We start from the raw sequence: 15241 nt of genomic DNA, 5'->3' as shown, positions 1-15241 counted from the left end.
TAAACATGGATGTGGACAAAAAATAGATTTATTTTCCAGTAAGTACCACAGCACAGTAAGGGTGTAGGAACAGTGAATTATACTGTGATTTAATTTTCTACAACTTGTAAGGAAATGGCTGCACCTAGGAATGGCATACTCGTGTCAAGGGTGTGGACTGGTGTTTAAGATATCCACAAATAGTAAAGAAAAGGAAACCGGGTGTAACTGGAGCGGTGAAATATTTGTACTTTTTGTTTTCTTATATCTAAGAGATGAACAGAGTTGGGAAAATAATATCAAATTAGAAAAGCATTGGGACATATAATGAGTAGTTATGTCATTGCCAGATAACTGTCTGTGTGTTTTCATAAGATTTGTTCTAATAACATGATTTCCCTCAGATCATCTTATCCTTCATCAGGATTTGTATTACATAGTATTCTCTACTTAAAAACTGAAAAAAGTTTCACTTAAAAAACCATCTATCTTGACATGATACATTTTATATGTATCATTATTATACAATGTATGAAAGCCACTTACCAGAGATTGTTAAAAGAACACCAAAACAATTCCTAAATTCTAAATCACATGTTTCCAGTCCCCACTCTAAATTAGAGTCCAAATTGCACCCACATAATTGGAAGATTTCTGTATTAGATATTTTTCAGTGGACAGTCTCTTCCAAGTTAGGCCAGCAATGTATGTGTATACATTCACAATACAGGTTTATGTTTTCTTCTCCATAATAGGGAAAATACTGAAAATTGTATGTGTACACACACACACACACACACAGAGAGAGAGAGAGAGAGAGAGAGAGAGAGAGAGAGAGAGAGAGAGAGAGAGAGAGAGAGAGAGAGAGAATATGTACATTATGATTGGTTTTAATGTCAATTGGCCACAAATTAGAATCACCTAAGTAGGGAGAAGACTCTCCTGAAAAATTGTCCCGAGGTCTTGTATATATTGATGTCATGTCATATCCTCGTTTCTTTTACTTAGAAAAGCTGTCTAAAATTGTTTGTTTGTTTGTGTGTGTGTGTGTGTGCGTGAGTGTGTGTGAGTGTGTGTGTGTGTGTGTGTGTGTGTGTATGTTCAGGATAAGAACACTGTGACACTCTATACTGCAATTTAATCTTTTATTCTACAAAATTTACATATTATTTTCCGGCTCCAGAGCAACCATAAAATGCATAGCATTGACAAGTAACATTTCATCTCCAAACCCACAAATCCCAGGCGACTTCAGCAACATCATGAGACATGGACTACAACTGCATAGAACAAACCAAGAGATGAGTGACCAGCATTTCAGCTGGTCAGCCCAGTATCTATGCCCTAGGCAAAACATGGGCACTTCCCATACACACACCTCAGCTACAAGGGCAAACCTCCTATAGGCAGGGTTCCCAAGCACCACCGATCAGGTCCGGCAATCTACATGTTCCATTTCAATCACAAGCCTACTCATCTCCTGTGACCTCAGAAGCCCCCTGAGATACAGACTGTGATTGCACAGAACTGAACAGAAGTGAGTGACCAGCAGCAAACAGACTGCAACTACACAGAGTGAACCAAGAGCCACTCCCTAAAACAAACAGTAACTGCACAGATTGGCCAAGACAGGATAACTGAGACACAGACACCAACTGCAAAAATTGAACTAAGAGTCAAAGACACTGCCTGTACAAATTGGACTAACAGAAGGGTAAACACCAATGCAAGAATATATTCAACAACCTAAAGAGCAATCTGGTACCACCAGAACCTTATAGTCCTACTATAGAAAAACCTAGACATCCAAAGCCAGAAAAAGCAGAAGAAATAGAATTATCAGTCAAAGAAAACATTAGAGGTAACAATGCTATAACAAAAAAATCCAAGAAATTTGGGACACAATGAAAAGACCAAACACAAGAATAATGTGGATAGAAAAAGGAGAAGAATAGGAGCTCAAAGGCACAGAAAATCTGTTCAACAAACTCATAGAAGAAAACTGTACCAACAAGAAGAAGGAAATACCTATGAAAATACAAGAAACATACAGAACACTAAATAGATTGGACCCAAAAAAATTTCTTCATCACATAAAAATCAAAACATAAAATATATAGAATAAAGAATACGAAAAACTGTAAAGGAAAAAAAAACTAAGTAATATATAAAGGCAGACCCATCAAATAATCAAGACAGAGTTAAAATACATTAGTGGGAACATCAGGTGGGTCATATTTCTACTCCTTAACTAATCCATTGTCTTTTAATTTTGTCATAGTAAATGTTAAAGATATTTTTGTACATTTTAAAAATAATTACCTCGTACTCACATGACTGGAATTTAGGCAGATAACTGAGGTAGTCAAGGAATGGCTCTTACGTGGACTAATGATAGCACAGTAGGCTCTAGACTGCTAACATCATAGCTCTCTAGACGCACAGCAGTTCAAGTCAAGCAATCATCTTGGCAGAACATGGATTTCAGATTAATTTAATTTTTAATGTATGTGTCAGTGTGTATGTCCACGTGTATGTGTGTATATATATATTTGTACAAATGTGTATATGTGTGTGTGTATGTCTGTGTCTCTGGATATGTATATATGTATGTATGTATGTGTGTATATGTCTATGTGTATGGACGTGTGTATTTGTGTATATGTATTGTGTATATCTGTGTGTATGGACATGTGTTTATGTGTGTATGTGTGCGTATGTGTGTGTGTTTGCAGGTGTCCTAAGTATTTCCCTAAAGCTGGAAATAAAGTGTTTGTGAGTAACTCAGTGTGAATTCTGGGTGCTGAGGTTTCCTTAACTACCAAGTCATCTTTGCAGTCCATGGCCTTAAAGAGTCTTTTTTATCATTAAATTTATTAAAAAAAAAAACAAACCACAGTCTTTTTTGAGTCTGAATTACCTCATTCAATATGGTTTTTGTCTAGATCCATCCCTTTGCCTTCCAAAGACAAATATAATATATATTCACTCATAAGTAGCTTTTAGACATAAAGCAAAAAAAATATACATATATAGGCCTACAGGCCACAACTCCAGAGAAACTAGACAACAAAGAGGACCTTAAGAGAGACATACATGGATCTACATAAAAAAGTGAAAAAGAAAATATCTTCTTAGTAAATTTGGAACATGTGAGTCATGGGAGAGAGGAGAAGGGGAAACGGGAGAAAGGTAGGGGGGAAGGAGAAAAACACACTGCTCAATAAAAACTATAAAAATAAATAAATAAAAAAGAATCTTTTCTCATTTTACATAACTAAGCCAGTTCCCACTCCCTCCCCTCCATCTGCTCTCCTCACCGTCCCAGGACCCCAGCTCCCTATCTACTCCTCAGTGAGGGTAAGGTTTCCCAAGTGGAGTCAACAAAGTCTGACACATCACTTTGAGGCAGGAACAAGGCTCTCTTCCCAGTGTATCTAGCCTGAAAGGTATCCCTCCAAAGATAATGGATTCCAAAATGCCAGTTCAAGCCTTAAGTTTAAATCCTGGTCCCACTGCCAGTGGCCATACAGACTTCCCAAGCCACACAATGTCACCACATTCATTGGGCCTAATTTGGTCCTATACAAGTTTCCATGCTGTTAAGTCCAGAGTCAATGAGCAATCACTAGCTCAGATCAGCTGATTCTGTGGTTATTCCCACTATGGTCATGACCCCTTTGCTCCTCCCTCTCATGGACTGGTCTTCAGAAGCTTGATCCAGTATTTAGCTGTGGATGTCGGCATCTGCTTCCGTTAGCTACTGGAGAAAGGTTCTGATTACAGGGGAGACCAGTTCAGGCACCCTTTCCATTACTGGCTTAGGGTCTTAGTGGGTGAATTCCTGAGAATTTCCCTACTGCCTGTCTTCTCACTAGCCCCATAATGGATGCATCTGTCAAGATATCTTTTTCCTTGCTCTTCCTCTCTGTTTCTCTCCCATCTCAAACATCCCATTTCCTCATGCTCTCTTCTTCACTACCTTTCTCCCCTCCCTTTCCCTCTGGGCTTCCTCCCAAACACACACACTCCCAATTTTTTCAGAAGATCTTGTCTAATTCCCCTTCCCAGGGGATCTATGTATGCCTCTCTTAGGGCACTTCTTGTTTCCTAGCTTCTATGGGGTTTTGGATATAGGTTAGTTATTCTTTGCTTTATGTCTAATAGTCTTTAATATGGGCATGTATTATTTTTCCTTCTTTCCTCAGAACTTTAGTACAGAACAGAGACAGTTCCAACACAGCAAAGCTGGCAGGTGGTGTGTTTGAAGCCAGAAAATTAAGAAAGACAATTTCAGATGTTGGAAGAGAGGCTGTAGGCACAAAGTACAGATCACATATTAACCAGAACTGCTTTTTTTGTGGTTTAGACTGCCTTTTCCCCCATCAGAAATCTGCAGCCTATATGGGGCCTGTAAGAGAACACAGGCATCATCATTATCCCTGAAGCTATCTCCAACTGATAAACACTTGTAAATGAAAATTACCTTTCTCCAAGGGAGTCTCACTAGAGAAACATGCTATCTTTAAAATAGGTCACATGCCCCACAATCAATGGTCAACAGAAAAGGAACTTACCTGCATCATTGGAGGTCTTTTGTCATTTCAGTGATTTTTAAAAGATCTATACTGTTATGTTTTACTTATTTATTCAGCCATTTTTTGCACTATAGGTTTTATGAATATATTATAGTTTTCTGATTTCTGCTCTTATGGGAATCTTGAATGTACATATCAGTGGTCTCTGCATGTCTGTTCTTGGGTTCTTTTTCCGTTTGTTTTGCCCTATTCCAATTTGTATGTTTTTTAATCTTATCTTATTATCATCCCTTAGGTGACTGTTCGTTTTCTAATATGAGAAAGATGCGGCGGAGGTGGAGAAGAACTGGAGGGAGTAGATGGATGGAAAACGATATGAAAAAAGTCTTAATAGAATTTAAAAAATTCAGTGAAAAAAAGCAACAGTAACAAAAACAGAAACAACCCAAAACAGAATCCTTGCTTTACCCAGTAAGATGAAATCCTCTTCATTCAGACTCATGCTGTATTGTTTGCAGTGATAATAGCTTTTATACCCTTAAATGAAGATCAATCCCAGTGGCCTTTTCTCAGATATGCCTCGTTCCCCTTGTTACTCTTTTACTCTGTGAATTATTTTATTTGTTCATGTGTGTATAATGACACTATTTTGTGTTTACCTAGAACTTTAATTTCAACTCAGATGTCTATTCTTGTCCCTGGAGAAGTCAGATGATATCAGTTTATAAGGATGGTATCTAACCCTGCTCCTTAGACTACTTTACTGGCCATTTCTTTGCTGGGCTGTGTATATGAATGAAAGAACACCAACATCAGTACTTTAGAGACTCAAAAAAAGGATGAAATAACAGATTTTTCAGAGGATAGAATTTTCCATGCCTGTGTATCACTTATTGCCGCATGATAAAACTGAAAATATTTAAGGGGTAGTTTTATAAGATACTTAGCCTTTAGCTATAACCTTCAATTTATTTGATTGTTAGATTCTTTTAGTGTATTAATCATCCACTCTGCTTGACCATTTTTCCAGATTTTATAAAGCACACAGAGAAAATTTTCTAGGAGGCAGTTTGGACATATCAAAGAAATAATGTGCATTTATAAAATAAAGAACTACACTGGATACTCTATCTTAAATTTAAATAATTCTAAATTGCATCATCTATATAGTCACCTTTAGGGCAGAGCCAGTAGAAGCTACTAATGTCTCACTTTCCCACTGATGACTCTGACACACTTCTGAATAAATTATTCACTTTCAAATTTAAACTCTGTATGCATTTTTGAGACAACACAAACTAAATTACAGAAACACTAGTCCTTTATAGAGAACTACTCATTGTGATTATTAATTTATTTACACAAACAAATTTGGTGTTAATTTTTTATCACTATAGGTTGTTTGAACAGACTAAAAATTTATCTATCCATATGGCATTTTTAGAATACTTATGTATTCTAATTTTTCAAAGAAAAAGGAGCAAGACACTAATGGTCTGTGGTAATGGATGTGTGTTGCTTACAAGGTAATGGAATGTATGCCTTAGTGGATACTTACATTATACAGTTGTTCATATGCTTTTAGAGCTCCCACACCAGATTAACTCAGCAAAAATTGTCATAACCAACTCTTTTGTATAATCTTTGGATTGATACCAATATATCTTTGTTCCTCAGTGTATAGATGACAGGATTCAGGGCAGGTGTGATAGCAAAGTCAACAATAAATAGGTATTTATCAATTGATGATGTAGGGAAAGGCCACACATAGAGAAACATACATGGAGTAAAAGAAAGAACAACCACAGTGATGTGTGCTGACAGAGTGACAAGTGCCTTTGACAAATCCCCTGAAGACCTTTTCCAGACGGTGACCAAAATGAAGACATAGGAGAGCAGAAGCAGGAAGAAGGCCCCCATGCTCATGAAGCCACTGTTGGCAGCAACAACAAACTCAAACTTGTCTCTATCAGTGCATGCGAGTTGTATGGTCCGAGGGAAGTCACAGTAAAAGCTGTCTATTTTGTTAGGACCACAGAAAGGCAGGTTTATAACAAAAGAGAACTGGGACAGGGCATGGACCACACCAGTTACCCAGGCAGCAATTACAAATGAAATGCATAGTTTAGGGCTCATGATGCTCAGGTAGCGCAGAGGCTTACAGATGGCTGTGTACCTGTCAAATGCCATTGCTATGAGCAGCACCATCTCCACTCCTCCCATAATGTGCATAAAACACATCTGAGTCATACAGCTGTGAAAAGAAATTACTCTGTGTTCTTTAGGAAGATCTGAGATCATCTTCGGAACAGTGGTAGTGGAAAGTCCAACATCAATGAGGGACAGGTTGGCCAGAAGAAAGTACATAGGTGAATGTAAATATGAGTCAGCAATTACCAAAATGACAATGAAGAGATTTCCCACAATTATTCCTAAGTAGAGTGTAGAGAAAGTCAGCATGAGGAAAACTTTAGTTTCCCAAGAACTAGAGAGTCCTAGAAGCACAAACTCAGAAACCATGGAGCCATTTAGTTGATCCATTGGCGTGGGTATTTTCGAATCACTTGTTGTTAGGAAATTATGAAAATTTGTAGCTTAGCTACTAAGGGATATGTTCAACTTACAAAACGCCTTGATTCTCTAATCAATATCAAGAGAAAAAACTCTGAGTTGATAGCAAAAGAACAAGCAACTGAAAAATATTAAAGCTTTCATGATAGTGCCCCTAAGGAAACAAGCATAATATGATAAAGGGAGGCCAAAGGGGTTTCTCCTATTTATTCTACAACCAGACATTCTGTTATGGTAGTTTCTCTTTGCAGAATTTCTACATGTGTTCTCTGAACTGTTTCCTAAGTGTTTTTAGTGTCTGTTCACTTCAGATGACAGAATATCCATAGAATGTGTTCTTACCATATTTTGTAAAGATCCTTTCATGAATTTGTTTCACTGGTAAAATGGAGGTGTAGGCACAAAGGTATTTTTATACACATGTAATTTGTACATTTCAGTCTTTTTACTCTACCATTTTCTCATTCACAAATCTTTATTGATTACTCTTCTACAGTCTTACTTTTTCTTTAACATTTTCCAGCAATGATGAGAAGTTGGACATGTTTCTCTCTCTGATAGTTCCTTTAAAACAGTGCCTTGCATTTTTTTCCTTCGTGCTGCAAATGAAACAATTACTTTCTTTAGATGACTAATATTTTATTATATGTTAGTTATTTCTGTGTGTAAGCTATTGTAAATAGTACAGTCATAAATATGTAAAATCATGATTCTCTTCGGTATGCTCAATTTGTTTGCTTAAGATACAACCCAAGGGAAAATAATGGATAAATATGGCAGCCCTATTTAAACTTTTTGAAAAATGTCTATGATTCAATACAATTGCTACATGAACACTCTCATCACAAGTATACAAAAGTAGACTTTTACTTTATTCTTAATTATCACCAGATACCTTTTGATTTGATAGTAGCTTTTCTAGTAGATAATACTGTGATTTCATTGTAGTTTTGATTTGTGTTTCACTTATGCTTATTGTATTAACAGAACATTTTAAATATTTATTTTCCTGCTTTTATGCATATGACAATTTTGTCTGCATATCTATATGTGCTCCATGTGTGTGTAATTCACATTGAAGTTAGAGGCGGGCATTTTATCCTCTGTGACCTGAGTTATTTCAGTCTACGAGTAACTTTCTGGGTGATTTGAATTTAACATGAGTCCTGCATAATTGCACCAAGTGGTCTTTTCTATTGAAACATCTCAACATGCCCAATAGTGAATATTTTTCTATATGTCATTTGGGCATCTGTATTTAGTTTCTTCATAAGTGACACTCATTCTCATTTCTGTATGACTTTGAAAGTGAATTGCTTATATTTTCAGAGGATGATTTAGCATTTTGACTTTCTTAATATTACTGATGAATGTTCATATTATTTTATTCTTATTCATTCCCTTTGGCTAGTTTTATTTTATTTTATTTGTTATATAGATCTATTTCATCATTTTTGTTTCACTGCAGTGTAGTTTTGAAATCGTATCTGAATGTATGCCTATACCAATCGGATAATTTGCATTACTGTTTTTTGTTTTTTAAATAATTCATATCTTACATGTTGTGTATGTTTTCATTTTTCTATACAATTTATTATAAATATTACCTACTCAAATTGAGATGATTTTTTAAAAAAAATATTTGGCTGTGACACATTTATCATGGTCCTGCTTAGACATCAATATTCAGTGACTGTAAAAGTAAATGTGTTATTAGTTAAAAAATTATATATCAATGCATAACATTTATTATGTACTTCTTTTGTGCAGATAGGGTTAGCAAGTACATTAAGTCTTATACCATGTATAATTCTGTATATATTTTATGTTCTTGTTATAGATTTATATGTTAAAAAATGAATCTCCACATATACAATAATAAAGTGTTAGGTTCAGGACTTACATTTAGAAATTTGGAAAAAATATTTAATTCTTTTGACTACAGAACTATGCTATAATATATGGTACTTTGAAATATACTCCAAACATCTTCCAATCAAACAACCTCTAGCTTATGTATCCTATAGCTGTAATAAACTCATTAAGATAAAAATCTCTGAAGTGGTGTCCACTGTGACTACTCTTCTCTATTGTCAGACATTCCCTAGAAATCCCTGGTGTCCATTCAGTCAGTCCTACCATACAATTGCCGTGGGCACCATGTTCCTTGAGAGAAAATATTATGGCTATTTTCTATAGCGATCAATTTTCACTTACTGTTTTACTGTGCTGCTCTACAAGATTTAGTTGTAATTGTATTAATTTGCTTCTGTTTGTTTCTAAAGCTTTGGCTTCATGGCTTCATGAAGCTCTCATAACCACTTGTTCTCCTATCCTTTAATGATTTCCAACCCATTTTTTAAGGATTACAGCTTTATCTCACATCAGGAACAGGAAGTCTCGGTTTATTTTTGAACATGTAGTGAAATTTCTATTTTTTCATTGAAATTTGGGCATGTAATTCCAAATCAGTAATTTTGCAGAAAGTCATTTCCTCTAAATAGGGAAAACACCTTCCTATGGACAAAGTGTATCTTTGTTTCTCATTTTATCTGTGTAGTTAATGCTATTGCTGTTTTTAAGAGTGCGGCAGCTATGATGCATAAAGCCCACGACATGCATGCAGCACAGTGGAAACTTGAACAAAGCCCAGCACTCAGTGCGCATGTTGACCAACTTCACCCAAGCCATCAGTCCTTTTCCACATTTCTTCTAGTGATGTGAGAACACTGAACTCTGCTCTTTATGAGTCACTGCAAACAAGGCCTTCTGATGACTGCAACTACATTCAGTCTGGCATTTTCTCAAGCTGCTTTCTGAAAAATTGCCTGCAACCTTTCTCCATGTTTTTATTTTTATAAAGTGATTGTTTCTCCTATTTCAACTCTTAATATTTGGCATGACTCACTCATCCTAGACTTCTCCTGTTTTGTTTCTTTCAGCACCATGATACTGAGTTTAATTAGTATCTTACTATTAAATTATTTACCTTTAGTTTTAATTTTGAATCAAGAGTCCTATGTCCAAAGTTAAATATGTCATATTTGTAAGAAGACTTTCTAGGGCTTCAAGTTAATCTGTAAAACCTGAACTTATAATCATGGAGGCTAACCAAATCTGGTAATGTGTATTATTACCATTTTCCAGACAAAAAGAATAGTCACACCAAAGACTTCTGGTCTTGACATGTATTATACAGGTTCACAGTATTTACTATCAAGCAATTTCAGCAGTTCAGTTTTTGTACCCATTGATGATGCTCTTGGTTTCCTTTCTTCATATTTTCCCTCATTAAAAATGTAAAGTGATTGCATTGTTTTCTTCCATGTTCTGCTGTTTCTAATCAACATCAGTTACACTGCTTACCTCTCCATCTGAGAGTCTTGATGAATTAAGTCACATAACACTTAAAAGCAATAAGCAATTAAATAATTAATAATATTTCTGAATAAATTAAATACATACAATTTTATAGTCATTAGAAAGTAATCTGAAATTTCCTTAACTCGTTCTTCTGTTCAACTAATAGATCAGAATGGAGGACAAGGCAGACATAATTTTAGTTCTATGTTTAGAACTTTATTCTGACACCAATAATAAGTTTCTGAAGTTTTATAAGCAGTAGCTTTATTTTAATTAATACTTTCAAATGGTCACATACAAATATAGAAAGAACATCATGTAATCTGTCCTAGCACAGTGGAGAAATATATGGTGTTAGAGAGCGGATGGATTATTCATACCAAAATGTAACAAATAAAACATGCAAGCCATATTTGCTTTCTATCATTAACTTTTGTTGACCTCAATTGATCATTTACATATAAAACAGAAACAGGGCTGCTGGGATGACTCACCGAGTAAGGTGCTTGCTGTGCATACATGAGGACCTAAGTTCAGATACTTAGCACCTGTTTAAAAACCAAGTGCAGTGGTACATATTCATATCAGTGAAGGGAACAGATATCCTGGGGGTACCAGCCTCCAGTTTACCTGAAACAGTAAGATCAAGATTCAGTCAGTCAGCATGTTACAAAGCAAGGGGTAACTGAATATCTTATATCTGAATTCCCCACTTTACAGACATGAGCAAGCTCTCACACAGCCTCTTTATTACGGTCATTTTCATGTCATCACTCACTCCATACTTGGATCCTTGCATTGAGATGCTCTAGGAATGAAATTAAAACAATAAATTAAAATAAAAGATGACATGCTCAGAGCAACTTGAGGCAGTCAGGCTGGGCACACTGTCCTTTATAAACATCTTGTAAGTACCATAACCAAAGGGAAACACTGCAGAGGTGAGCAAGGAGCCACTGCTATATGGGCACAGGTGGAGAATTTATATTATAAATACCAGATGAAATAGAGCAGGACTGTACAGGGACACTAGAACAAATACTGTGCTCAGCTGGAGGAGACGTCTTTTGTAAAGGACCTATAATCAAAACTCTACGGAATTAAATGCTACCCACAAATTTAAAATATTACTATTCTGAAATACAAAACATATACACATTTAGTATGTTTTACTATATGGATGATTAAAACCCATGGTTTAAGTTTAAAAAAAGAAGCTGTAACAGAGTTTTCATAAAATGGTTTATTTCTTATCTTCCTTGTTTATAGTTCCAGGTGTTTTTACATATTCTCACTGATGATATTGTACTCAAAAGTATAAAAATATAGTCATCATTTATTCAGAATATAAACACTCATAATATTGTCAACATGTTGCCAAGTAAGGTCTTATTGAAAATACAGTACCACTTGCATAGAAATATCACAATGAGATCAACACACACAGTTAACAATGAAATAGTTCTCTATGTCCATCACTAGTCATAATCTTCCTGTTTTGCAAATCAGAATGAGGAGAAAAGGAGAGATTTGTAAAGTCAGAAGAAATAGATTAGCAAAAGAGCCTCAGCATTTTAAAGACTTTAAATAAAAATCTAAATTTGTATATTGCATATGTACTATAAATTGATATGTATAAGATTTTAACATGTAGCTATATTACAAGACTGAATATTTAATATGTGACACTTATATTCACACACAGACTATAGTTTAAAGTATAAATAATGAATTATTAATTTTAATAAATAAATACAGTGAAATATTAAACTTTAAAAATCACCAGAATAGATTTACACAGGCAAGTGTAGAGAGATTTATACTTACCTGAAAAACAAGAGAAAGTATAAAAACAGTAATATGACTATTTGTGAACATTTTAAACTTAAAAATTTTTTAGGAAGAAACACCAAATAACACCAGTAATGGTGAGGGCTAAAAGGTAGAATGCTAAGTGTCTTTTCCTGTCTAAATTCTATATTTTTGTGTTGTTTAAACAATCTCAAAGATTCTTGTATCTACATTAACCAAAGGTGGATTTATTAATACAAAATACTAGATTCAAAAAGAACAGATTTGCAAATTCAACTGAACAATTTCAGATTTATCCAAACTAGCATATAATGTTATAATAATGATTTAAAATTAGAGAAAAATTATTTTCTCCTAAATATATGTTGCTCTACAAGAGTTTGCTCAATATCAGATTCATCAGCAATAAAAAGCTCACATGTAGGAGCAGTTCATTGTTAGTTATTTTAACACTGATCAGCTATTTGATTGATGTTAAAGAAGAAAACATGAGGGAGAAGAGACATGGACCAAGAAAGATAATAGTAGAGAAATTAGAAAAAAGAAAAATAACACTATATAGGTTAAAAGGGAAGTAATTAGAGTAAAATTTAAAGGCTCATTTTGTTGCTATGTTGCAAACTGACCTATTACTTAGACTATGACAGAAGGACCACGCTCAGACACACAACAAGCAAAACAAAAAAATCAAAGGTAGATCATGAGTGGAATATTTCCTGAGTCTCTTAATACCTATCCACTGTTTGAAACCCCTAACAGCCACCGTGTTCATAATTTCTCTCTGTGTGTGAGGTGGTCAAATCCTTACAATAAGTGTATTTGTCCTTTTCCTGCTCTCGTCTTTCATTTGGTCTGTATATTATAAGACTATTTTCAGCATCTTTTTTTTTTTTAACTCAGATGCCCAATTCGTTCCAAAAAATGAAATGAAACCTAGGGTTATACAACTTCTAAATTTATTTGAGAAACAAGCATGAATGGATGCCCAATAAGTATAACTGAAAGAAAAATAGCATTGAAGATGGGGCACTCTGCATGTTACAGAGATGCTGTGCATTAGCTGTACAAGGAAAGTTACTGCTAATGCAGTATGGTATCGATGTCTACTTACCAGGTGTCCTCAAATAGTAGAAGAAGTATTTCCACTATCTTTTAGGAAGTGTCTTTGTCTTGGATACTGTCTGTTTAATACTTCTTACCAATGCTCTAACTACCTACAACCTGGCAAAAGCATTTGGTGACCAACAGATGGTTGGTGACCTAGTCTCCAGATCATTTATCATGGGAATTGTACATCAAAATCCCATTGCATCAAAGAAATACTAGTTGTTTTAGTAAATATTTGATGAGGAGGTAAAGGAAACCAAAGAATAATTTTTTTAAAGAAAAACAACACTTGATATTTTATTACACAGCACAATTTATATATCATTTGTACCAATTTTATTGAAAACTATGTAGCTACTAACAAAATCATTGAGTGTCATTTAAATTTAAATTATTTATGTTAACATATTAATTGCATAAAACAATGGATTAAATTAAGACAATGTTATATATTTACATATCTTATAATATTAAACACCTCTTAAGCTCTGTCTGTCATCATACTTCTTCTGAACCCAGCCATTTACATTTTAAGAAACAAAGAGATTAGAAATGCTTTGAAGAGATTACAATATTAGCATATGGATTTCAGTAGATATTTTAAGATTTTACATTGTTAGATTGTTAACTTATAGGTGACTAAACTAATCATATTTGCCCTTTTTCTATGTACTATAAACGTTCTCAAATTCATGGAAGTTACATAAAATGGTCGTTAAAATGTCTGTGTTTACAAATTTCATTTATCTTACATTGAAAATAACTGTATATAAAATGGTAATTATCTTTTAAATTATGATTTTGATTATCTCAAGTGGAACTTAAGGTTAATAACAAATTACAGGTAACTTACATTTCCTACTTCAATCTTTATTGTCGCATTATCAAATCAAGTATCAAAGTTTGTGACATAAATCTCTACTACCCCCATGCCCCATTAAGCCACCAGATTGAATCTGAGTCTATTTTGGCTTAGAGTGTTCCTAGGTCTAGAATAGAGCTGTCTCAATTGGTCATGTGTATAGCATATCTCAATTAATGACTGTTATTGTCTCCTTTGGTGCTGAAGTCTCCCTGGAATCTTAAGTGTTGAGATAGCAGAACTTCCTTGAGATCATTCAATCTGTTTAGTACTGAAACAATTATTCAGGAAATAATCCCTTGCTCAAGCTGCCCGGACTAAGGGAAGGTACTCCCTAGTACCCACTGCTGACAGTTTTAGTCATCTACCCCAAACATTAAAGAGATGTATACAATAAAGATTTAACAAAAGCTCAACACAAGAAAATGTTATTAATATGTAATAGTAGTCATAATATTATAACCTGTTAGCACAGTGGTGGAGACAGTTCAACAATTAAAGAGTGCAACCCAAATTTAGTTTCCAGAACTCATGTCTTGTGGCTCACAATCACCTGTAACTCCAATTCTAGGAGATTTGACACCTCTAGACTAAATGGTGACCTATAGACACATGTTCATATACCACAAAAAAAATACAATGAAAATAAAAAGAAAGAATGCTTAACAGCACTGAATTTGTGGCCCCATGTTCCCAGGAGAGATGTACTTCTTTGATAAGTACAGTATTGTGCCTTCTGCAGACCAAAAGGCTTCAGTCCTTTAAAACATGATCTTTGTCCTGGTGTCTTCTGGTTTTTATTCCTGGAGCTTGATAAGAGATGGAATTGGGTTTTCTGTCAGATTGCAGTAAAGTTGCTCTCCAACTAAATCCCTGAACTCAATCAGTTCCTGACTTGACAATGGAGTTATTCCTCCAAACAGGAATGTGGTCAACACTAATATCAGGGGATAATTGCATTCTCTCCCAGTTGTACCCTTTTTTTATGGTTTTATTTTTTTTATTGAGA

At 34.7% G+C, this 15241-nt stretch overlaps 1 protein-coding gene across 1 annotated transcript; it reads right to left on the bottom strand.

Annotated features, from left to right (window-relative positions):
- Positions 1 to 6122: 6122 nt before the first annotated feature.
- On the bottom strand, positions 6123 to 7058 carry LOC142844299 (olfactory receptor 4F21-like). The gene has a single exon (XM_075962634.1). It carries the CDS (start codon positions 7056 to 7058, stop codon positions 6123 to 6125), a length of 936 nt encoding a protein of 311 aa, XP_075818749.1.
- Positions 7059 to 15241: the final 8183 nt, after the last annotated feature.

The sequence above is a fragment of the Microtus pennsylvanicus genome, chromosome 2, assembly GCF_037038515.1.
Source record: "Microtus pennsylvanicus isolate mMicPen1 chromosome 2, mMicPen1.hap1, whole genome shotgun sequence".
NCBI classification, from domain to species: domain Eukaryota; kingdom Metazoa; phylum Chordata; class Mammalia; order Rodentia; family Cricetidae; genus Microtus; species Microtus pennsylvanicus.
Note: the sequence above shows the minus strand (reverse complement) of the source record. Positions and strands in the feature narration are given on the sequence as shown.